General features: G+C 39.4%; 1 protein-coding gene across 4 annotated transcripts in view; it reads right to left on the bottom strand.

Moving 5' to 3' along the window:
- DSE (dermatan sulfate epimerase) overlaps positions 1-22882 on the bottom strand; it is a 33597-nt gene extending 10715 nt beyond the window's left edge. Inside the window, exons 1-3 of one of the 4 annotated variants that reach the window (XM_035320600.1) lie at positions 22189-22325; positions 14712-14716; positions 10651-11119 (exon numbers count right to left, since the gene is read on the bottom strand). In XM_035320600.1, the coding sequence (XP_035176491.1) occupies positions 10651-11066 (416 nt within the window). In that variant the 5' untranslated portion in view covers positions 11067-11119; positions 14712-14716; positions 22189-22325. Of the gene's footprint in view, positions 1-10650; positions 11120-14711; positions 14717-22072; positions 22326-22695 lie in introns of those variants that run through there. The other 3 variants (XM_035320598.1, XM_035320599.1, XM_035320601.1) reach the window with 3 other exon arrangements.
- Positions 22883-23854: the final 972 nt, after the last annotated feature.

A 23854-nucleotide genomic window follows, 5' to 3' on the forward strand; every position in this document is an offset into this window, starting at 1 on the left:
AAGTTTCACCTATTTATTTTTCTACATTACCATACTGTGAGGTGTGTATGACTTAACATCTCTGAAGTTAGGCAACTCATGTTGAATTTGACACAGTAGTAAGCTACTTACCATGGTCTCAGAGACCATTTTATTCTCTCCAAAGTATGGACAATACTAAGCTTCAAACCTCATTAATTATATTAGAAAGATCAAATCTTTAAATAATAAAGCACGGCTTGCAATATTCTGAGTTTTGCTAAGAGAAATAGGTATGCAGAATATTTATTGCACAGAAACAGAATCTATTTATCTGAAAAAAGATTCACAGCATTTTTGTGAAAAAGTAGTAACTCATAGTTTATACTCTTCCAAAAATCTGTAAGAATCTTTTTTCTTCTCCGAAGCAGTTGAATGTTAACAAAATCGTAAACGGTTACTATGGGACTGAAGCTGTCTTTAAAGCAACAACAATACAATAACACACAATGCTGTTTCTTAATTTCACAAACACATGTAAGGATAGAAGTAGAGATGATGAAAATTACCTTCAAGACTATAGTTCAAATTAACATACTTCACATCATTAAAAAAAACACAACAGCATTTAACATAAAATAAGTAAAATGATACCGTAACTCGAAGATGTTTTCTAGGAACTACCTGCTTGTATGAAATAATTACAGTCAATTTAGCAAAACAATTTTTTTTTATCAAGAAAATTCATAACAAAGGTGGAGGCAGCACAGAACAAATATTTCTCTTAAATCAAGCATATGTTGGCTAACAAAGACTTTAGTTTTTCAGTACGAAGAGTACTTCCAGGTTATAGTCCTACAAAAAAAGGAAATGTGAAAGAATACAAAGTGGAAAAAGAAAAAAAAAAAAAACTTGATAAGCTTAACAATTATCAGTTACTTTGGTGGTTGTCATCTTCATTCACACAATTTGCAAAAATTTTCTACTATAGAAACTAATTTTAAATTGTTGAGATAGATAAGATAGTGTCGTACTGTGGAAACTGTGTTGTACCCCTGAAGATGCAGCTATTCTGTGATTCTATAAATATAATTTCTTCCTGGATTTGTATAAGCAGTAGTGTGAACAAACAGATGATAAAAAATATCGTATTAACAAGATCTTAAACAAAAAACCCACCCCACCAAAACAAAACAAAAAACCTCATTCAACTTTAGGAGCACTTATTTGCATTCAAAATACATAAATGAACCAGAAATTATGAGTATCAGGCTAGGGCAGTGCAACTATAGTTAAAACACATGGTCTACAAGTGAGGAAAATGACTCTTAACTTTTATTTCAATACTCCTAACTCCACTGGAAGAACTCAAATGACCTTGGCAGATTCTTAACTGCATGTAAGGAAACCTCCCCAGGCTTTTTGATCAGCTGAGTTTCCAACAGTTTAAGAATAAAATCACATATAGAATATCATAGAATCTTCATAGAATCACAGAATGGTTGAGGTTGGAAGGCACCTCTTGAGATCATCTAGGCCAATTCCCCTGCCAAGCAGGGTCACCTGGTGCACATTGCACAGGTTATGCATTCATTTTTTCTTTTCTTAAATGAAATCATTATTTCAAGGATTTTGAATTAAATACAGGAACTCAATTTAGTATTACTTGAACAGCAAAAGGTGGCCTTTTTTTGAACCAGGATTTTTACTAGGCTAGATGATTTTATTGCGAACAAGGTTGTGAACAATATTAAGACATCTAAAGCTGTGGTAACATCAGCCAAAGCATCAGGAAAAAAGTTCTCAAAATTTACTTTTCATCTTCTCCATAACCACATTACATTCTTGGTGGTCGCTGTTGGGAAAATTTATCTCTCATTTTGCTTCTGTTTCAAACTCTGAACTCATCAACAAAGGCTTCCAGCCAGGTATAGTAAAATTTCATATTTATGTTTTAGGTTAATTGTTGTGGGAAAAGAGTTACAGACGTGTAGGCCAAAACACTTACACGCTTTACCTAGGTGCTCATTATTTCCATACTTCCAGATGAACTAGAAGAAAACGTAACTGAACTAGGCAAGCAAGTCTTCCCAATCGCTAGGTATATTTATACTGTGTCACGGAGGCACAAAAATTGAAAATCTGAGTTAACAGGTCATTTGTCAATCTCAGTTGATTCTATGATTTCTGCTTTTTCATCTTTGGATATAATTGGAAAAATTCTTAAAGTGTAATTAGACATACGTAAAAATAAAACTTTATTCTGTGCTGGATATATGTACCGCTCTTATCTCTGACCAGCTATATCACGAACCCAAATTTGCAAAGTACTTTTGATTTTGCTTTTCACCAAACCTTTGCACATTCATAGATCAGAGTTCTAATGGGAACAGGAAATATGAATTTAAAGACCTTAGTATAGAACAACTAACATGTGCTTGAGGCTAAGCTATACATTAGGGGAATGAAAGAATAACAAAAGAGTTTGATTTATAACATTTAATTCAGATTTCAGTATCCTTATAACAACATATAAACTGCTCATTAGAACATGTTAAAAGCCATTTAAGGGTCTTTATCAACTTTAATTTTGTTATTACTTCCATCAAATTGCAATTTTGTATAGTAAGTAAATAAAATTTAACAGAGGAGATGCACGCAAGTAACAGGGAAAACCAAACATGATGATTTAAATACACTAATTGCTAAACATACAAAGCTTACAGCCAACATCTGCTCTTAAAATGAAATTCCCTTGTAAGTAACAGCGATTTAGCTGATATAAATCAGTGTGCCTCCATTAACTTCATTTCAATGGAATCAAGCAATGTACACTAAACAATGTGTAAAATGATTCTCACGAATGGTCAAGTAGTAAGCATTAAACACTTTTTTGTATCTAAATTGTGCTCTCATATTTCAAATAGATCGCCAGCGTCAGATGTGGTAAACTGCCTGGCTGAGAAGCCGTGGGAAAGCATGGTACCCCAGGCTTGCAATGAGCTTGGTCTGTGACAAGTTTTCAAGGCTATTATGAACTACTCTGTTCTGAAATATTAAAGTTGTTTGTATTAATACAAGTAAAGATGGGTGAAAACATACTGAAAATAGCTATTTTCTAACCCTATCTATACTAAAAAAACATCTGCCAGTATGAACCTCAGTTTAGCAATTAACTGTGTCTGAGGGCAGCAGGCAATCTTTATTGTAGTGCTGTAGCCAACCTCTCCTGTCTTTTAAAGGTATGAGATGTTAATAAATAAATAAATAAATCCTGAGATTCAGAGTAAATAAAAATGTCTACAATGGATTCTTTAGTGTAGAGCAACTACTTCGTTGCAAAGACATGCCTGGGTTGCTCTGTTCAGTTCTCTTTCATAGAATCATAGAATGGCTCAGTTTGGAAGGGACCTTAAAGATCATCTAGTTCCAACCCACAACTTGAACTTTTTTTGTTTGAAATATTTTTGTTACTTTATTTTAAACATTGACTTTGATGTAGATCCTCCATGAGGAAACTGTAGGGAAATGAAGAGATCACAGATAAGGTTTTATGTAAGTAATGGGGTTTTCCTACATGTTCTGAGTGTTTTAGCATAGCGTAAGGTGGTGTGTGTGTTAAATTTGCCACCTTCTATAACAAACAATGAACCTGAAGGTGATTATGGCTCAATTTTTCACTCATCGGTTTATGCTGTCAAGAAGCACCACGAGTTCACAGCACTGCCCAAAACTAATGGCATACATACCACCTTTTTGCATAGAAATTAAAAATTAATATCCCGTCTCCTTGAAACAAAAACAACACCAAGAAAAATCATGGTAAGATTACTACAACCTCACCACTTCTTGACAATAACACTGAAGTTGCTAATGTCTCTTCTTTCAGTAGACTTTTTCTTTATTATTCCCTCATTTCTCTCTACTAATAACTACTGCATTATCAAAACCAGAAGAATTATCATTTCTCTAAGAAATGTAAGCCAAGAAGAAAAAAAAAAAAATACAGTCTGTCCAGTTCAAAGCAGGATTTAAGACAAACAATTCTCCCACTTAAAGCGAGGTCCTTGATCATGGCCTACGGGATATTTAGAATCAGCCTTCCTTCACTTTGTATCAAATTCTTAAAAACAAACTGAAGTAAATAGGAAAATAACACGCTCTAGCTTGAGAAACATAATACCCTTTGGGTATTGTGATATCTGATTTCCAGCCTCCGTATCAATAAATAACATGGCATAGCTGACTGCAAAATGAAGCACTAAGCACATCCTGACACATACATTACTCAAGTAATCCACATCCTGAAGCTTAATGCTCCAAACTTCCCCATGACAAATTACTTACTGCAGAATAACTTGGAGGTTGAGGGCAGATTAAGCTAATGGTTGGAGGAAGCATGGCAGAAACCACTTTGCAGTACTGGAACTCTCACTCACATTAGGTAGATGCAAATGCAAATGAATCAGGGCTCTATTCAGAACGTTTACAGCTGAAAATTAGTCCAAGGACATCCCTTTAATACATGTAATCCATCTTAGACATAGTAGCTAGGTAACAACATGGTTGAGCTTAATGCACACTAAATGTCAAGCGTAGATGCAAATGTGGCATGTAATAGTGCCAACTGAGCTCTCAGTCCTGAGGCCAACTGCATAATTGTACAGATTTGCCAATGCCAACGTCAACATCAACACCCTGGAACTCCAGATAACCTCACTATTGTTCTGACCCACTTCTGGGAGTAGGTGATACAGCTTTAAACCTTCAATCAGGCAAAGGAAATATTATTTCTTGAACAGAGGAAGCATACATACCAAGAGGAAGCATAACCACCAAGGGAAATGAGACCACCAGCATTTATTTTATAAACTATACTCAATGTCCAGTATTTTTCTTAGAAAGTCTCTAAAACAAAATATTTTCTTGTACTTAAATTGAATACTTTGTTCACTATCGGAACAATGTCTTCCTTTTTTTTTTTTTTTTGAAAGAAGAAAATCCTTGAAAAAATCTCTTCCATCCAAAACAATATCTCAGCTTTCACTGTTCCAACATTTTTCTGGTTGCCACCAGAGCAAAAGCCATATTATCTGCACAACTCAACTGCTCAGTATTTTTATGGTTGCAAATGGCTAAGAGCTTTTTTTTTTTTAAAAAAAAAAAAGTCCTTGAAAAACTGATGATTTATATTTCCTGTGACTAAGGTAAAACATAACAAACATAACAAGTTTGCTCCTATCCCTCTATCAGCCGTGTTTCAACAGCAGTCACAGAGACCCAACTCATGCTTATTTCAGCTCAGTTCATAAGCAGACAAATGGTGCTTAGATATAAAACTTTAAATTTATACCATAAAAAAATGACAACATATAATACTTCTGAAAAAATGTTGTCTAAGAGCTTATTATAAAAGTAGGGTTGTACCGCTTAGGCGCTGACGAGGCAACTACAATTTTACTCCTTTAAAAACTTTCAGCTACTGTCTATCCTCTCTTTCTCCGTGTTTCCCTATGGGCTTATAACCATCATTCCATTGCTTCTAAAGCTGCTTTCATATCATTTTCGATCAGTTTTGTCTTTGATCGTAAGACAGTCCCTTTCAAACCTGTCTCTTTCTTAGTGTCAACCATGATCCTTCTATGCTGACAAATTAATAAACAAGAACCAAATCTGTTTTGGTAGTTCTCAGTGACACATAAAGAAAACACAGAAATTTAGTTATTATTTGTAGATTACCTCTAGCTCTCATTGTAGAGAATTTTTATATCAGGCATGTGAGCTCCCTGTAGTCACTACAGAACTTCAGCAACTATTTATCTCCTAGAAAACCTAGCTGGAACCATACATTAAAATAGAAAATGTAGAAGAAACTCTTCAAACTTCAGCTAGCCAGACGTTCACAATTCACAAGTCAATTTTACAGACAAGTACAATTTCTGTTTTTAAATGCTACATGTGGAAAAGATAAAAACAACATGAGGGTTTGATATTTCACTTACTAAAATAATAAATATTCCAGGTATCAGATTCATCCTCCTACCCTTCTTTTTCTTCTTCTCTGTTGGAGACTATCTCAGCATACTCCTCCAGGCTTCTTATATAATATTTTCTATTCTACACTCTTATAAAACCCTTCTCAGTATTCTTTGAATGTGCCTGATGGTTATTATTAGCACTCAAACAGATGTGCTAAATTTGTGTTGTCAGCATAGAGCCTCACTTGGTTTCATCTTAGCACTCGTGAATGGATTTTATTCGTACATTTATCTACACATTTAAGTATTTGTATTTGTGTATCTTTTACTTTACAATTCATGTTCTACATTGAGCACTATCTGGACACTATCAGCAACAGTCCTATGGCATACTCCAATACTTTCAATAAACATGGACTAACAGAAGGCTACAGGATTGCTGGTTAACAAGAAATACTGGGAGGGCCAAAAAATCTGTTATGCCGAAGCCTCCTATTAGTTTTTACTTCCTCACTGCTATTTCCTTGGAATGTGCTTGAGAGCAATTATCTCCAATGTGAAACCCATGAAGTCAGGCTTGCTGTCAAATCCTACACCTTACTGTACATTGGTAACATACTTGTGTTCAAAAAAATGGTGTGTGAACTATGCGGCACCCCCCCCCCCCCAAAAAAAAACAAAACAAAACAAAACAAAAATCCCTTGTCTAGCAACTCTAAAGAGGGAAATATCTCTGTGAAAAGAATATCTCTGTGCAGAATTTGTGAGCTTCTGAGGTATTTGTTTGTACAACAGGCTTAGTAAACAAGAAACTTTTTCACTGCTTTGTCCAAAATACAAAATCTGACTGGACTCTTATTTCTACATGATGTGTGACTCTAATTACATCACTTTGCTCAGTGCTGGAAGAGGCCAAGACAGCATATGGAAAAAATCACTAGTGCAGATCCCCTCAGCCAATAATGCATGTCTGGTAGGGAGTGTTCAAGAGGCAAGTCAGAGATAAAATGCCAGAAAACTGATCTATATCCTCTGCTCTCTGTAAAATAAAGTAATATGGCTTAAATAAGGACAAATTTTCCCTAAGTTTTTAGACAGCATTTAGTTATTGAATCACAGGAAGACCAAGCAAGTTATTTAACATTAATTTTTAACAGTAAAAAATCATATATTTTCATTGAAACTTTAATGTACTACATTTCCCTGCTCTTGCTAACCTTCAAAACATTGTCTGTTCCCGTATTATTTAGATTATTATTATAGTTAGCTATTAGCCATTGACCCTTTGTTTATTTTAAAATGTAAACCTACTCCAGGATGTAGCAATTATGGATGCTCTGTTATGAGCAGCATGACTATCAACAGTGGTTGTTATGACAAACAGCTTAAGCTCTGTTAGCCTACATGGATGGGAATTCAATTAAGGGTGTATTTTATTATGTGACATATACTGACTATCACAGTAGTTGAGAAAAGACATAAGTGCTTAATTACATGCCCGTTCGAAGCAAGCATCAATTATCAGTAAACGTTATCTTATCTGTGTCCTGATAATACTGAACTACATTTGGACTATAAAGGCTAGTCACTAACATAAAGATGAGATTTAAGAATGTCAATCTCCTTGATCTTTTGACATTCTTGGACAAATAACCAGCAATCTGTCCAACTACTGCACACACTACCAAAATAAACTTTTGTTTTCTAGCAAGGTTTAAATTTTATTTATGATTGTTATGAAAATTAAAGGAAATTCACTCAACTTTTTTTTTTTTTTTTTTTAATTCTAGAGTTACTTTAAAGTCAATGCCATTTCAGCAAAAGTCAAAAACAAATCCAGATTATATTCTTGAAAGATCAAGCTGCCAAGAGGTAATGTACATGACACCCAGACCTAACTTCCTAACACTTGTTGATTATTCCTCAGAGATAAAAAGTAATTTTTAGGGCAATTTACATGGCAGTCTAGGCACCTACACTATAGAAGTATCAGAAGAAAAATGTTTACAGCTGTCAGTCTGCCAGGGGAAAGGCAGTTCTACAGGCTGCCTCCCAGGATATCTGGTGAAATGAAGGTAAGACTGAGGGTTTGTATTGCTATACATAAATTTTGGATGGCAATTTCCTATTTTTGAAAAAAATGTGGAATCAAACATCTTCCTTTTGTGCCACTACTTTTCTTCTTAACTCTCACATGTCCTCTCTTCCTTAACATACAACAACTTAAGCCCACTGCAACTCTTCTCCCTCCCACCAGTTTTGTTCTACTCTGTGTATTTCTGTAGCATTCAACAGCTTAATACATGGTATAGGGGAACCATAACACTATGATAGCTTTTAAATCATGCCCATCAGGATGATACAGATCTCAAGTTATGTTATCTTAATCTAGCATATTTCCCATGAAGGTCCAGAGCTGGAAGCCATTTATAGGACATTACTAGTTGATCTTTCTCCAGAGACGGTAGGGAGTAGTGGTCTGCTTCCTCCTGTGCTGACTTGAAATCTGACTTGGACTTCTGGTGAGCTGCTGCAAACACAGAGCTGTAGGACAGCAGCTGCTACTGCTGGAGGGATATGGTGTCCCTTTCTAGCTACAGCTAACTGTCATGTGCAGAAGCCTCTGTTCTGGCAAAACCCCTATTTCCATCCTCTGACCTCCTCACAGTGGCAGTAAACCTGAGGTACAGTCAGCAAGGTACATGAAGTAGCAACTGCTGCTAGTGGGTAGGAGAAATGCAGCTGCCTGAGGGGAGGGGGAAGGAGATAAATTGCTGGTAGGTAGAAAAAAGGAAGGTGAGGAGAAGGAGAGACACTTTGGGGTTTCAATTACTAGATTCACTCATACAGAGAGAACCTTAACTTCTGCTGCTGTAGAGAGAGTGTGAGCAAGGACAGAGTAACGCATGTATAAGAACTCACATCCAGGTGAAGTTTATCCAGGTCATCAAAATGCCAAATACTCAAACAGTTGTATTAAAGTATTTACATAAACAACTATTTTTATCATATCCTAGTAAGTCTTAAGGAGAAGACTTAAGTTAAGAAGACTTAAGTTAGGTTAAGTGCGGCAAAGCAAAGATGCAAGCCTGAATCATAGAATATCCTGAGTTGGAAGGGACCCGCAAGGATCATCAAGTCCAACTCCTGGCTCCACGCAGGTCTACGCAAAAATCAGAATTCAGACCATATGACTGAGAGCATAGTCCAAATGCTTCTTAAACTCTGACAGGCTTGGTGCCATGACTACATCCCTGGGGAGCCTGTTCCAGTACCCAACTACTCCCTGGGTGAAGAACCTTTTCTGATAACCAGCTTGAGCCTCCCCTGTTGCAGCTTGACTCCATTCCCTTGCGTCCCGTCACTAGTCACCAGAGAGCAGAGCTCAGCGCCTGCCCCTCCACTCCCCTTGTGAGGGAGCTGCAGGCCACCATGAGGCCTCCCCTCAGGCTCCTCTTTTCCAGGCTGAACAGGCCCAGTGACCTCAGACACTCCTCATACATCTTCCCCTCTAGGCCCTTCACCATCTTTGTAGCCCTTCTCTGGACACTCTCCAACAGTTTTACATCCTTTTTGTATTGTGGTGCCCAGAACTGCACACAGTACTCAAGTTGAATCCACACAGCACAGAGTAGAGTGGGACAATCACTTCCCTCGACCGACTAGTAATGCCGTGCTTGATGCACCCCAGGATACGGTTGGCCCTCCTGGCTGCCAGGGCACACTGCTGGCTCATATTCAACTTGCTGTCCACCACAACCTCCAGATCCCTCTCTGCGGGGCTGCTCTCCAGCATCTCATCACCCAGTCTATACATATAGCCAGGGTTGCCCCGTCCCAGGTGCAGGACCCGGCACTTGCTCTTCTTAAACTTTGCAGTTTAAATGCAGTTTGTGATTGCCCAGCTTTCCAATCTGTCCAGATCTCTCTGCAAGGCCTTTCCACCCTTAGAGGCAACAACTCCTCCCAGTTTAGTACCATCAACAAACTTACTCAAAACACCTTCTAGTCCTACATCCAGGTCGTTTATGAAAACATTGAAAAGAACTGGCCCTTAAATGGAGCCCTGGGGGATCCCACTGGTGACTGGCCACCAGCCTGATGCAGCCCCATTTACCATAACACTTTGAGCCCTGCCCATCAGCCAATTGCTCTCCCATCGTATGACGTTTTTGTTTAGTTGTATGCTAGACATTTTGAAGCTCAGACAGATGTTAGAGCATTCATAAAACACCTGACTGAGGAAACTCAGAGTCACTTGTACCTATACTTAATGATACCTTTCCTGAATTCTTTCTAAGGAAACATTACCCGAAGGAAATGTACAAGTCTGGAGGAAAAAAAAAAAAAAAAGCGCACTTTCAGCATTTCTCACTACAAATCAGATGTGAAACTCTGGCTTCTGATCTGTGGTGATTTGTGACTTTTTATTATTATTTTTTAAAAACTTTATAGCAGTTGGGATTGCACACAAAGGGCCCTGCCCCTTCTTTCATCATCAATTTGCAACAGAGCAGTTACAGTGAGGGTCAAAAGCTGTGTGGCACCGCTGGTCCAGATGAGGGTAAATGCATTCAGCAAGTTAATTACTGTCAAAGTGAATGTCAACTGAAATAATTTAAGTAATTCACCCATCCAACTCACTCTTCCAGCTGCAAGTAGTATATACAGTAAGAACAGCAACTTAAAAAAAAAAGAAAAGACAAAAATCTACCAACTAGGCTGAGCTGCCATCCTCTCCATGTAATCCTTGGCCATGCCAATGGCCTCAATGTTGTCTGGGTAGAGCACGCAGAACATCGCCAGGGCCCCGAGATTGTTGCCGTAAATTTCATTCCACCGAGCACTGAACTCCTTTGGGTCCCAGGGAGGCAGGTACTCCAGGGGATTGGAGAGCATCGTTTGCACTGCCTCGATCAGCCGAGCCGCAATGTGCCGGTGCGTGGTGGCTGCCTGGAGACGCAGGCTCTCCACATCCCCCTTGGAAAAGTAGAGCATGGGGTAGCTGTCGTAGTTGGCGTTGACAAAAGGAACCATTGCATCCAAGTTCTCCCTGGCTCCGAAGGCAAAGGCGAAGCAAATTGTGTTTATGAAAAACACACTTGGGGCTCCTCGTGTGTGAGTCCTCATTGTGGCATCAGATCTCCAAGCCCCAGTGGGAGCCAAACCATCTTTGAAATATCCTACAGAAGACAGATGTGAAGGAGTTAGAAAAATAATCTATGAGGCAACATAATTAAGGATGCTTCCTAGGAAATATGATTCCATCTAGACTTAGAAAATAATAATAATGGTTTGTCCAACTGGCTTTCAAATCATTTCTATATGAATCATCCAGACAAAACAACTACTGAGCAATTTATCCTAAAGGAAAGACTGTATGCTTTGCAGAAAACCTCTCCCTCCCACATCTTTACCTCCAGTAGCTGATACAAGGCAAATGAACACAATGACATCTCTGGTGCTCTGAACTCACCAAGACTTCAAGTAATTGCAGGAGTGCCTAATTCAAAGCACTGCTGACTGTACTGGCAAGCAGAGAAGGCAGGGAGGGAAGGAAGGAGGCGTGGAGACAGCCACTGAGATGGTGCTAGCAGCAGCCAAGCCTGTGTGCTGCATTGGCTGATGTTAACAGCTGGAGAACGAAGGATGTGGAATGCTGGAGTTTGCGCAGGGGTCACTTTAAACTGTGCTCAGCGCCTCCAGTTCTGACACGTCCTCACTTAGAAAAAGAAAAAAAAAAAAAACACATCTAAAATCAAACAAATAAAACCACTACCACCTCAAAAATATCCAACACGACAAAAAGAAAAGAGAAAAAGAAATAGGCTGAACCTTAGAAAAACAGCTGAAATACCTAGCCTCTAGTACATTTTTTTTTTTTTTTGTTTTTCCTAAGGGGCTCACCATTTTGCATTTGGAGATTTAATGCCAGCTACCAAGAAGGCTGAAGGTTAAAGTACATTTTTTTCCTACATACACAGCTTCTCAAAATGTGCTCAAATGACAAATCTATACTGAGGTTAAATGCAAGTATTTAAACATAGTAAGTTACTTTGAAAGAAATACCAACTATCTAGCCTGAAGTCTCAGATAAAACATGGCCAGGATCCCCCTGAGGAAAGCCAGCAAATTCCTCAAATTCTTCACAGGGGAAAGGTTACAGAAAGCAGACCCAAGAGAGACAGTTTTATGTAAATAATGAACAGTAGTTTTCAATTATTAAAAAGAGAAATAGAAAGAAAGAAAACCTAAAAACAATAACGAAAACTTTTTTTTCCATGGAAAACTTGTTTCATAGGATCTCTTAAGAAGCTGAAGTACAAAGCAACCTTTTATTTCTCCCCACAGCTCTGAACATATAGATGCCAAAATTTCCTAACAGAAACTTAGGCTGCTGAAACCTTATTTAGAGACCCACATCCTGATTCTACAATGTCACTGTAGAATGTCTACATGCACAAACAACAAGATAACCTTGTTGGACTGGGTCCCTCAATAACCACTGGGTACATAGACCCTCTAGTCGTTCATGTTCAGCTCCTAAAATTAATTTGGGAGAAAGTAATTTTAGCCAAGAAGTACATCTTTTCTCGTGCATTCCTTCTTAGGGTAAAAATAATATTGTACTCTATAACTGCATACTTTTTTGCATTACAGTGCATAGCATAATTGCTTTAACAGAGAGTAATGGAAGATGACATTTTCACAGCATGCTAATGCATTTTGCAGGTAAGTTTTGCCCTTTTTTTGGATGTAAACCAACCATTACAGGACACATTACACAGATCAAATAGTAGTTGGTAATACTTTTACTATGTCTACATATCCTCTCACCACATATACACACACAAAGAAACATGCACTGTAGTTTATCCAAACAGACTCTAGCCCATTGGTATCCTCATCTGTAAATAATGAAAACATACAACAGTATATTTTGAAATTAAGGAGCTAAAAGGCTGCCAGACCAGCAAATCATGTTTAAAACACAATACCTTTTTTTTTTTTTTTTACCTTGTATATTAGAGGCAACCACCAAACCATAGTGTTTGGCCTAAAAATAGGATAACTGGAAAATGGGTATATCATATATTCATAACCAGCATATACAGAATGAGGGTATGGAAAAGTCAATAGACAGTGACAAAAGCAAGACTACAAAGTCATTTTTACTTATTCATGGTCAAATCATACCAATGTCCTTCCTGTGATATAAAGACAACAGCCCATGGCGGCAGCAATTCAGCTAGGCCAGTGAGCCCTGCTCCTCAACTTTGCAGGGCTCAGCACCACGAGACTGGTGGCTGGAGGAAGCAGCTAATAAGGAGCCCACCTTCCTTCCCATGAAAATCTCTGTGGAGGCACCAGCTACAACCACATGGATGGAATCACCAAGGTGAGGACCCAAGATGGCATGAGTACGGTCCCAAAGATTCTACAGAAGATGAGAAGAGACACAGATCTCTATGTTTTCTCAGCTGTGATTTCCTTAAGAGCAGGATGAGGAAATTTAATAATTAGAATTGCAAAGCTCCAACTATAATAGAAGCGTGGATGTCCACTATCACCCAAATAGCATGGAAATACAGACTATGTGCTTACAGACAACCCAGACAAACCACCCCCAAAGGGATTACAAGAAACTAAACTGCCTTGAATCACACACTTGAACCAGACCTGACCACACACTGCACTGATTTACTGACTGGTTCCAGTAACTCCACAGGGCTAAGGGGTTTGTTTGATCTTCCTAACTTCTGTAGTTGTTCAGAAGCTAAACTGGTTTATAAGACATCTCCAAAACCACTTCAAAGATTATCAGGTGAGAGAGGCTGCAGAACCAAAGCACCTTCAACAGGAGAACCTGACCAAAGCCAGTAACATTTAGGGACTATCTAAAAATTTCTACAATGGTATAAATGTACCTGCAGGGTGGAATAACACCAAACCACCAAAGTAGAAGGCAGACATTGTATGTTGAACTCCATATTTTGATGTTTCCTTAGTTAACTTACTTGGATACTAAAACCTGAAGAAAAATACAGCACTATTTGGAAATGTACATATAAAACCCAGTTATCTCCATAGCTTAGGTGAACCCAAACATGGATAGATAACTGGCCACATAAATTCCAATTTACCAGTTGTGAGTGAAACTGCAACAAGTTTGTTCAATACACGGGGCACAAAAGTAGAGCAGCTTGGGCTTTCTGATTGCTTAAATCTCACTCACAATACTATTTTTTTTTTTTTTTAGGTTAAAAGAATTTCTTGCTCTCGTATTACACTACATCATTACCAACTGCATTTTCCAAGAAAAACTTTACCAAGCAACTCAACCTTTTCTGAAACTGTTTTTTTATTCAGTTTGGAAACCACAACCTGATAAAGTTTTAAAAATAATGAGAGTGAAGGATGCTTGCCCGCAGAAGAAAGTGTTAATATACCATGTGCTTTGAAAGGTTGTCACTCAGTCCTAGACTGAAAGAGCCTTTGGCGTGAGTTCCACTCCATTGCCAGCAGAAACAAGCAGTAAAGAACACCATTTTCTAAACATTTTCTAACACCATATTCTAAAAAAAAAAAAAAAAAAAAAGACTAAATCTTAACTATTTCAATTCTCCTTGTCTGCTTCAAAGAGTAGATGTTCAACTGGAGAAAAAAAAAAAGGAATTGTAAAACTAATGCCGCTAATTGAACTGGACATTGGTATATACACATTAGATTCACCAAATAAACACTGTTTAAAGGAAAACCCTAGGCCCTGTTTACTCCAGCTACTTGTGCAATGAAAGACAGCTCCATTAGCAAGAAAGTTGGAGCAGAAGAAGGGGGAGTGGAGAAAGAATAGCATGGTTGGGACCACCAGCCAGCACAGCCATCCTCAAAGCAATCTGATCTTGTGGAGCACTAAAAAAAATAAGCCATTTGGAGAACTGTATTCTTCTGCGGTATCAGTTCTGAAGAGCACTATACTTTTGTGCATGATTTTTGCTGGGGCAACACTTTTATCACTTCCTAGAAGAAAGAAGTCACAGGTGTCTCTGGTACCGTCTCTGAGACCAGCCCATGCATCACCTCTCAAATGGTGGTCTCATCAACTTGTACACCGACACCAGAAAAGGTAGTAATTGGGATTGCTGGTGATTAAAATTTCCATGAACAGAAGGCATCGCAACACCATGGATTATTCAGGTTTCTGTATGAGAGTACTTCGCCAGAGCCAGGGCTGGGACATGTACAAATCACACCTGTCCACTCAGTCCCACTGGGAGTGACTGTCACAGCATAGAGCTCCTGCCTCGCCTACACCCACTGAGGCCATGGGCCCTCCTCCACCTCATGGTGGAGGACCAGCATCTATAAACCGAGTTTATCGGTTATAAGTAGTGATGTTTTAAAACCACAGTTCTTATAGCAATTGAGGATTTATTTTGTCAATGTCAGTTTTACTACTGATCAGAATATTTTGCAAACGTATTTAAAAACAAGAGAGCTACCAAGTCACCTACTGAATCTGATGACATTTAAGGACAGAATAATGCAGACTAACTCCATGAAAACACAGAGTGAAAGGGTCAATAGAGACCAATTCCTCTATGTTGCCATTCGGTTCCTACTGACTCACAGAAAAATCTGAGTGCAAAATTAGGCAGCACATTGGCACCAAGAATAGTATAACTTTGTGCTGCAGCAGTCACAACAAATCTAGTGTCCAGACTTCCACGCTATACCGTTCCCACATCAGCAAGTACTCCAAGTCCCTTTCAAAGCAGCTGGGCTGGACACCGGTGCAGGAGAACCTGATGTTCCAGGAGAAGAGCAGTTGGGAGTCCTTCCTCCAGCTTCCTTCTGAGCAATCGGATAAAACCAGTTTCTATCTGTCTCTCCAGTTAAAATGCCAGGAAGGTGTAGAATCACTGCTTACAACTTGAAAATACCTATTATGACCTTAACCACCAGGGGACATTACTTCACTTCTTCCTCTGATTTTTTTTCCACTATGAGAAATATGCTACCTTGCAATTACATAATGTCAAAAGTATTTAAAAGCTTATATACTCAAGTCTGAAATATGATTCTGAATTAAATCTACAATAACGAATGTATAGTTCAGGTACCCATGCATTTGTTTTGCACTTGTTCTAAAATGATCTGAAATACTTTAAAATAAGCTTCACATCAGCTCATGTCTGAATAACAGCTGTACTGTGAAAATCATAAACACAACCAGAAAGAACCAGTTCCTAAACTAATTATCAATATATGACATCATGTCAGCAGTCAAGATTTAAACTTGTGCCTATCCTTTGATCTAAGTGCAAAATTAAATGGATCTATTTAGCACAGTAAAGAGCTGTGTGAGTATCATTCTTTGAGAACGATGGCTTACACTCATTCTACACTGTGCTACAGACAGAACAGTAACTACAAAATATTTTTATAAGTTTACAGAAGGATGTGTAAGTTATCTGCTGTGGAAACTTCATCTGCTTATTCCTTTCATTTAAAATCTTATTTGTCTATTTTACTACCACATATATATAAATTAACATACACACACTGGATGCATAACGATTTCTCTGCCTCATGTGAAGACAAGATTTAAATTGTCTGCATGCCAAAACCATAGCCTGGGAATTTAGAATTTTCTGCTATTTTATGATTTATTCCACCACACAAATGCTTTCTCAATAATGTGTTGGTTGCACTAATATTGCTATTCTTAACTCTTATTGGGATCTTTTATTCCATACACTTCACTGTGTAGAACGAACATAATTTTACAGAACCATAAAGGCACTCATTCCCAACTAGTACAGACATGCCTGTTAAGGCATCCACACTCAGTGGATGAAATGAAAGCTCAGTCACTTTTACCATCAAAGACATAAAACTTTGAATTACCACTGAAAGATCTCCTTTAGAGCAACAGCATTTTTTTTTTTTGTCTTATCCCAAGATGAAATAATTTGTAAAAGGCCATTTAGATAATTAAAAATAGCTTTCACAGAAGCTAGCACTAAAGAAAAAACGTTTGAGAATCTTCCTCTGGGCCAAAAGAAAATATTAACTCCACTATCCCACCCACTGATGTCCCAGAGGTCAATCTGCAAACCACTTGTCCCTCTGCTAAACTGTTATAGAATGTAGGACGCTTTTAGGGACTAGGACTATTGTTGTAACAGACAGTGCAGAAAAACAGAACAAAAGTGCCTGTAACAATTTGGGTGGTGAAAGACAATCTGGCAGCTGCTAAGAAGTACAGCTATTTCTGGTCCATGCAAGCAGACCCATTCAGCTGTCTGGAAGCGTGTGAACACGGGTTCAGGGTATCAGAAACCACGCAGAAGGATTCCTGTGAAGGCAGCCCACCAGCTAAAAGCAAAATAGCATTTCACAACGGGAAGTAAGCAAAGGAAGAGATTATTTGAGGTTACTGAGATCTATGCATGGATCAAGCAGAACTACAGCACACAGGAAAAGCTGCAAAACATTCGGAGCATGACTGCCAATAGGCAGGAGGTGCAAATAAAGGACAGAAAAAATTAATCATACATGTAAAAGGGAAGAGGCAACTTTACTGCTGTCAAAATGAAGTTTCTCTTTGTGATTAATCCAGCCTACTCAAACTGTTGCATGCCATGGAGCTTCCCTCACGTTTCAGGTGACTGATTACAGCACCAGAGACTTCTGATACTGACACTGGTGTTTCCATCTCTGACCTTAGTTTCTATCTTCTTTTCCAGCTAATACTTCTTTATCAATCTCGGTCTTTATTCCTCCAAGTATCTGTAAAAGTTTTAAGTCCCCTGGCTTGTTGTTCACCTCCACCGTGTATAATGAACAGTTTTAAACTTTCCTGCTTATTGTGATAATGGACCTTCATTCAATTGCCTCCAAGATGCTGGACATGAATGAATGGAGATCAATGTCCCAGATGCAGTTTTATAAAACTAGTTCTTTCTCTCTGCATATCTACACCTATCTACACACTTCAGCAGTTGAAGATATCAAGTATTTATATCTGCAAAGCATTTCTGCAGGATGTCATACCAACAAATGGGAATGCATCATGCAGCACATCCTTCACTTGCTATGGAATCAAAGTATATTTTAACTGTTTCCATGCCCTGTTAATGACTCAGTCTAGCATACAAAACTATAATTTTAGTTTTCATTTATGTTAATATATAGTAACAGCACATTGCAGCACCAGGAAAGACCAAAGACATTTATGCTAGTCAACTCACGAACATAAAAAGATTGTGAAATGAATGCCTCTGTGTTCATGGGCCTAAATTGTACCACCCTACCTGATAGCCGCATCTCACACAGATCGATACGGTGTTCTTTATTATCATCAGATGCAACTGACTTTTTTTCAAGGTACAAACTCTGTGAGACTATCAAACCTATTGTCATGTGGCTCCTTCAGGGTGATTACTGTTTTACTGTTGCTCAGAACAGCCTTGATACAAAGTGCCAAGTACATTTTCATGGAAAGAAGCCTCAAATGCAGATACAATTAAAGGGTTCGCTACTCCTGCAAAACTTAGCTACTCAGTTGGGATTACAAATTTACTTGAGTAGGCTTCAACACAACCATAAAATTAATAGACTGATCTTGAAATTTAGAATTGTATAGTCTCATTTCTGACCTTGAGCTGTGCAGGCAGGGCTCTTGCAGTGCAACTGAAACTTCATAGACTACTTCAGTAGAAAAACTGATGCACCATAGTTACAAGGATGTGATTAAAAAGCTTTAAAATGATATGACAGCCACAGATTTTTTTCAAACAAGTTTTAGGAATACTTTAATAGCTCTAAGCAGCCAAGTGATTACAACATTTATGATGGCATACACGCTTTCTATCAAACATTCAGCATATTTACTGATAAAACACAACAACAACAACAAAAAAATCAAGACCATGAACCAGGACTACTGTAGTAGAAGAAATCTAATGTTAAAATTATCTGTCTGCTACTGAAATACAATACCTACCTGAGTAAAACAACCAGAGTCCCTGCAATTCGTTGTCTGTTCTGAATAAGGCTGTTGCCAATCCCTGTTTTAAAAGGGATTGAGTCTAAAGTGGTGGTGGGGGGGGGGGCGGGAGGAGGGCAGGGAGAGGAGGGAAAAAGATCAAGCAAAGGTAATTTCAGGCTCAATAAATAATGGCCTTACTGTGCCTGGGCTTTAACACCTGACTGTGTCCCAACACCAGATTAAAGCAGGATGTCAGTACCTGCTGGGAGAACCTATTTTCAGTGCTCTGTCCTTCACATGGTCGCCAAAATGACTAAACCTCATAGGTCTGGACTAAGTTAACAACACCTTGCTTCCGCTAAACTTCTGATGACCATGCACTAGTGAGAAAGGACCCACGTCACATCAGCAAAATTTAATTTTTCCTGGCAGGCTTTAATGCAGGGTCTGCTCTGTTCCCATGCTGAACAAATAACTGAGTCTGGAAAAAGTGCAGTGTACAAGGATTTGGGGTTTTTGCTAATGAAGCAACTTCACACCTCACCATATCCCCACCGTGCTTAGCTGTGCTGACAGACACATATCATGGGTTTTGCAAGAGGAAGTTTTGAACCTGTGGAGTGAATGAATCCTTGTATAGGTGAGCAGAAACTTGACCTCCTGATTATAGTGAAGAAGTCGTGCCTGACACACACCTAGGACATCATCCCTGGACCATGTTCCTCCATGCTTTGGTACAAGGCTTATCCACCCAAACAGAGATGCAGCTCAAAGGAAAGGCTTTCAATCAAATATTAAGCCTATTTATAATAAATACGTGGCTGTAGTTGTGAACACAAATTGGCACCATGTTGTAGTAACTTCAGGGGATTGAAGTTCAGCTCTTTTATCTAGATCAGCTGAATGGAAACAGCAAGGAAAGTGCAAACAGCCAGGACAAACTTGCAGCTGAAATATATTTGCCAATACAACATGCTAAGTAAAAAGACATTTTCTTCTACTCTCCTGAGTTGGATTATCAAGTCTAAACCAGGAAACGATGGTTAAAGAAAGTTGTTTCCTTGTTTACATTTTTAATTTGTGCAGAGGGAAGAAAAAAAAAAAAAGCTTTATTTGTTTCAAAATGTCCAGGAACAATAGCAGTAGTAACTAAACTTTTCTCCTGGTTGCTAGAGTATGTTGTGGGTGCCAGATGTGCAAGTTTCCAAATGCAGTCCTAGGAATGTGACTCAGTTTTAATTAATGCAATCACTTCCATGAGAAGGGACACTTCAGTTGTACAGACTCATTGACATCCTCATCTGACCTCCGCTCTCACTGCTCAGACTGCTAGGTACTGATGGATGTGTTGGATTTCTCCACCAGTAAATCAGATGGCTATGTTCATCCACAACTCAACAGCTACCTGTTGATGGCAATGACTTTCTACCACCACTGATCCAGGCTTTCTTTATTTGGAGGAAAAAAAAAAAAAAAAAAAAAAAAAACAGAACCCAACTTTTTCAGGAAAGTGTATGTGTATGTGCTGTTAGAGTACTTGGGAATAAGAAATGGAGCGCAGTGTTTGAGATGAGCCTTTAAGAAGTACCAAAACAGAATTGCCACTCTAAACTAGCTTTCAGCTACTTCTTTTTACTTTATTGTAACTGTATGCAACCTATGAAAATCAAACCTAACAATCAGCCTGGTAATTAAACACATTTTCCTCTCAACTATGATACAGAACTTTACTAAATACTACATAAAGTTAGAACATGTAAAATAAACTGTGATAACAGCTGAGCTCCCTTGGACAACTCAAACCTCTCAGCTTTTAATGTAGGAAGCCAATTCACATATTTCTTCTGTATATTCTGTGATCGAGGTACTGGTTTTGGAAGAGATTGTACATGGCTATGGAATGACAAACCAGCACCCAGTGTCTTCTGAGGCTTGTATCCATGGCACAGGATACAGATATGTTTGTAAACTATTCTCCTATCTTGCTCTTGTATCAAATAACAGCACTCAGTTTTTTTTTGTTGTTGTTGTTTTTTTTATGTCAATGCAAGATTATGCTAAGTATTCCAGTACTTCAAGCAACAAAACCAAACTCTTATATTGAATAAGAAAATAAAAGGGTATTTTGTTAAAGCACTAACACTTCTTTCCCAATGAAACTGCCTACTATAAGTATTTTAGTTTTGCTTGCTAGTGAAGTTTACAGTTGGGAAAATGCCAATGCAGAACTGGTCGTTTGCTGACTTCCTTTATAAACTTTAATTAATGTAGGTCACAAAAGAAACACATATAAGCAGCAACACACAATAAAAGGATTCCTAGTTGAAATAATATTTAGTGCTTCTGTAGAAAAAAAAATGCACCCAAGGATCTTGAAGTGGTTCTGAAAGAAATTCATTAATTAAGCCTCTCAACACCTCGGTGAAGTGGGTGAGTGTATTTATCTGTTTTACGAGGGAGGAAGCAGAGACGTGGAGAGGTGGGGCAACTTGCCCAAGGCTACCCAGCAAGAGTCTTTCAGAGCAATAAGCAAAATCTGAATTATTGATTCCCACTGCTGCCCTTCAGCTGCATTGTTCCCTTCTTGAAATATTGTGCTGAGTTACAATAATTGCTGGCAAGATAAACGTGATGTGGCAATCTTTAGCGGAGATTTGCTTTGCCTTTGTTTAGGCTACATTAAAACCTTAGCGTTAAACTGCAATTGGTTTTCTCAGGGTGACCAAAACCCGCCCAGCTACTTGAGCAACATTTCCCCTATTTCATTCACAGCTGTAGCCACTTCTTACGCTGTCACTCCTCACGTCCAACAAGGCAGCAGCTCCAAAAAAAAAAAAAAAAAAAAAAGCAGGAAAACCTCGCAGCTTTACGTTTTTTGGAGGTCAACGAAGCGGCTGCATGCACCTATGTCAACCTGAGAGCCGGCGGAGGGGCACCGAGTGCGGGCGCCCCCCCCGCACAAGGCCGGCTGGGCACCGCGAGTTACAGCAGCGACTTCCCAGAAAATAAAAAATATATAAAAAATAAATAAATAAAGAAGAAGAAGGAGGAGGAAAGCGGCAGGAAGTCGCACGGGGCAAATCCCCCTTTTCCTGCCCCTCGCCTTCCCCAGGCGCCAGACACGGGTACCACCGCCTACCTTCCACGGGAGCGTGGCTGGGGGCTCAACTCATCGGCGGTGCTCCGGGGGGGCACGGGCAGGTGAAGCTGCTGCACCCCGAGGCGGTACCGGGACGGGGTCTGGGACGCACTCACCCCGGTCCGGCTGGGCTCGGCTCTGCTCAGGCTCCTCAGCCACGGTTCCTCCCCTGGGGGAAAAGGGGGGGCGGAGGGGGGGTGCGTTTTTCAACTCAGGAAGAAAGTGGCTCCCCCCTCCCGCTCCACCCCCTCCTCCCCGCCCTCCGCCCGCCTTCCTTACCTCTCCCCGTCCTCCTCCTCCTCCTCCTCCTCCTCTCCCTCCTCCTCCCCCCCCCCCCCCCCCGCCCCCCCGGCGGCCCCTCACGCCGTGGCAGCGCCGTAGCCCCGCTGTGCCCCCGCCGGGCTCGGGGAGTCCCCGGCCTCCTCCTGCTTTCCCTCGCCCCCAGCGGGACCGAGGTGGGGAGAGCAGTCAGCGAAAAGCAAATATATATATATATATATATAAATCAATCAATCAAAAGGAAATACGCGCCCGCCCCCCGACACCAAGTGTCGGCGGTGTGGTTTTGCACAGAGATTGATGAAACCATCCGGGATGATCCAGCCGATACCCGTCTCTTTTACCGTGCTGTGCGCTGGGACCTCCCATGCGAAAGTTCCCACAAGGCAGCGAAGAAACAAAAAGGCAATTTGCTAATCTGCTCCCCTAAGTATGGTGGGTCTATTTATATAAATGTTTCCCGTGTAAAGCAGAAATGCGAAATGCCGTAGCCATTCAAGCCAATTATCCTGACCTTTTCCTTTTTGAAAATACCTAGGGAAGTAATGCAAAAGATGACAAAACAGAAGATCCTTTGGAACAGTTGTCTTTGCTTTCTTGGTCACTGTAACCAGGAAAAAGTACGAAACAAAAGATTTCAAATGTTCATTGTCTTCAGAAAACTGAGCACGCTTTGTCATCTTCAGACCATTGGACTGGGATCAAAATAAAAATATTTACATGTGATATCGGTCGGGATGCCGTCCAGGTACCTGAGGTTTAGATTACCCAAAGCTTATTCTTTATTTTAAGTCAGTTTACGGGTGCTACTGAGTCACTCGGTGGTCTATAAGTGCTCAGTTCTCTGCTCTGACAGTGTTAAAATGCATTTTCTGAGAGGGGGGTTTTAAACAGGATCTTCATGGTTTACAGCAGTGTGATTTCCTGCTGTTCTGTAAAGGTTAGTAAACATGTAGAAACTACGCAAAACCAGAAACTATACATTTACTTTGAATTCTTCTGTTGTATTTCCCAGCAGTGTCTATTGATGGTCTTAGTGTAAGGAATAGGGACCAGCAGTCTCTGCGAACTCAGAGCAGTGCCAGAGCCTGGAATGAAGCCTCACTTCTTACCAGTAATGACTTGCCTAAAAGCACAAAGTGCTTCGGTTTCAGTCATGCAAACACTAGATTAATCATTAGAAGATATGTTTCTAAACACCTATTTGAATAGTATTGTGCTATATTGCATTGATACGGCAGTTGTAAAATATCGATGTGACAAGCATGAGCATGAGGAGAACTGCAAACACTACCAGATGTGGCTCAAAGGGAAATTCTACTGGAATTTCCAAAATCATCAGCATGCCTAAAATGATGAGGAGGGAGGTGTCTATGTAATGGTTGTACAACTGCATCATAAGGTACTTTAAATGCACTGAGTATCTGATGCTAAGTAATACAGAATTAGACCTTGCACTTCTGAACAGCATAATTTGAAATCCTGGCCTTAGTCTGTGGTTGT

This window comes from Oxyura jamaicensis, chromosome 3 (genome assembly GCF_011077185.1).
Source record: "Oxyura jamaicensis isolate SHBP4307 breed ruddy duck chromosome 3, BPBGC_Ojam_1.0, whole genome shotgun sequence".
NCBI classification, from domain to species: domain Eukaryota; kingdom Metazoa; phylum Chordata; class Aves; order Anseriformes; family Anatidae; genus Oxyura; species Oxyura jamaicensis.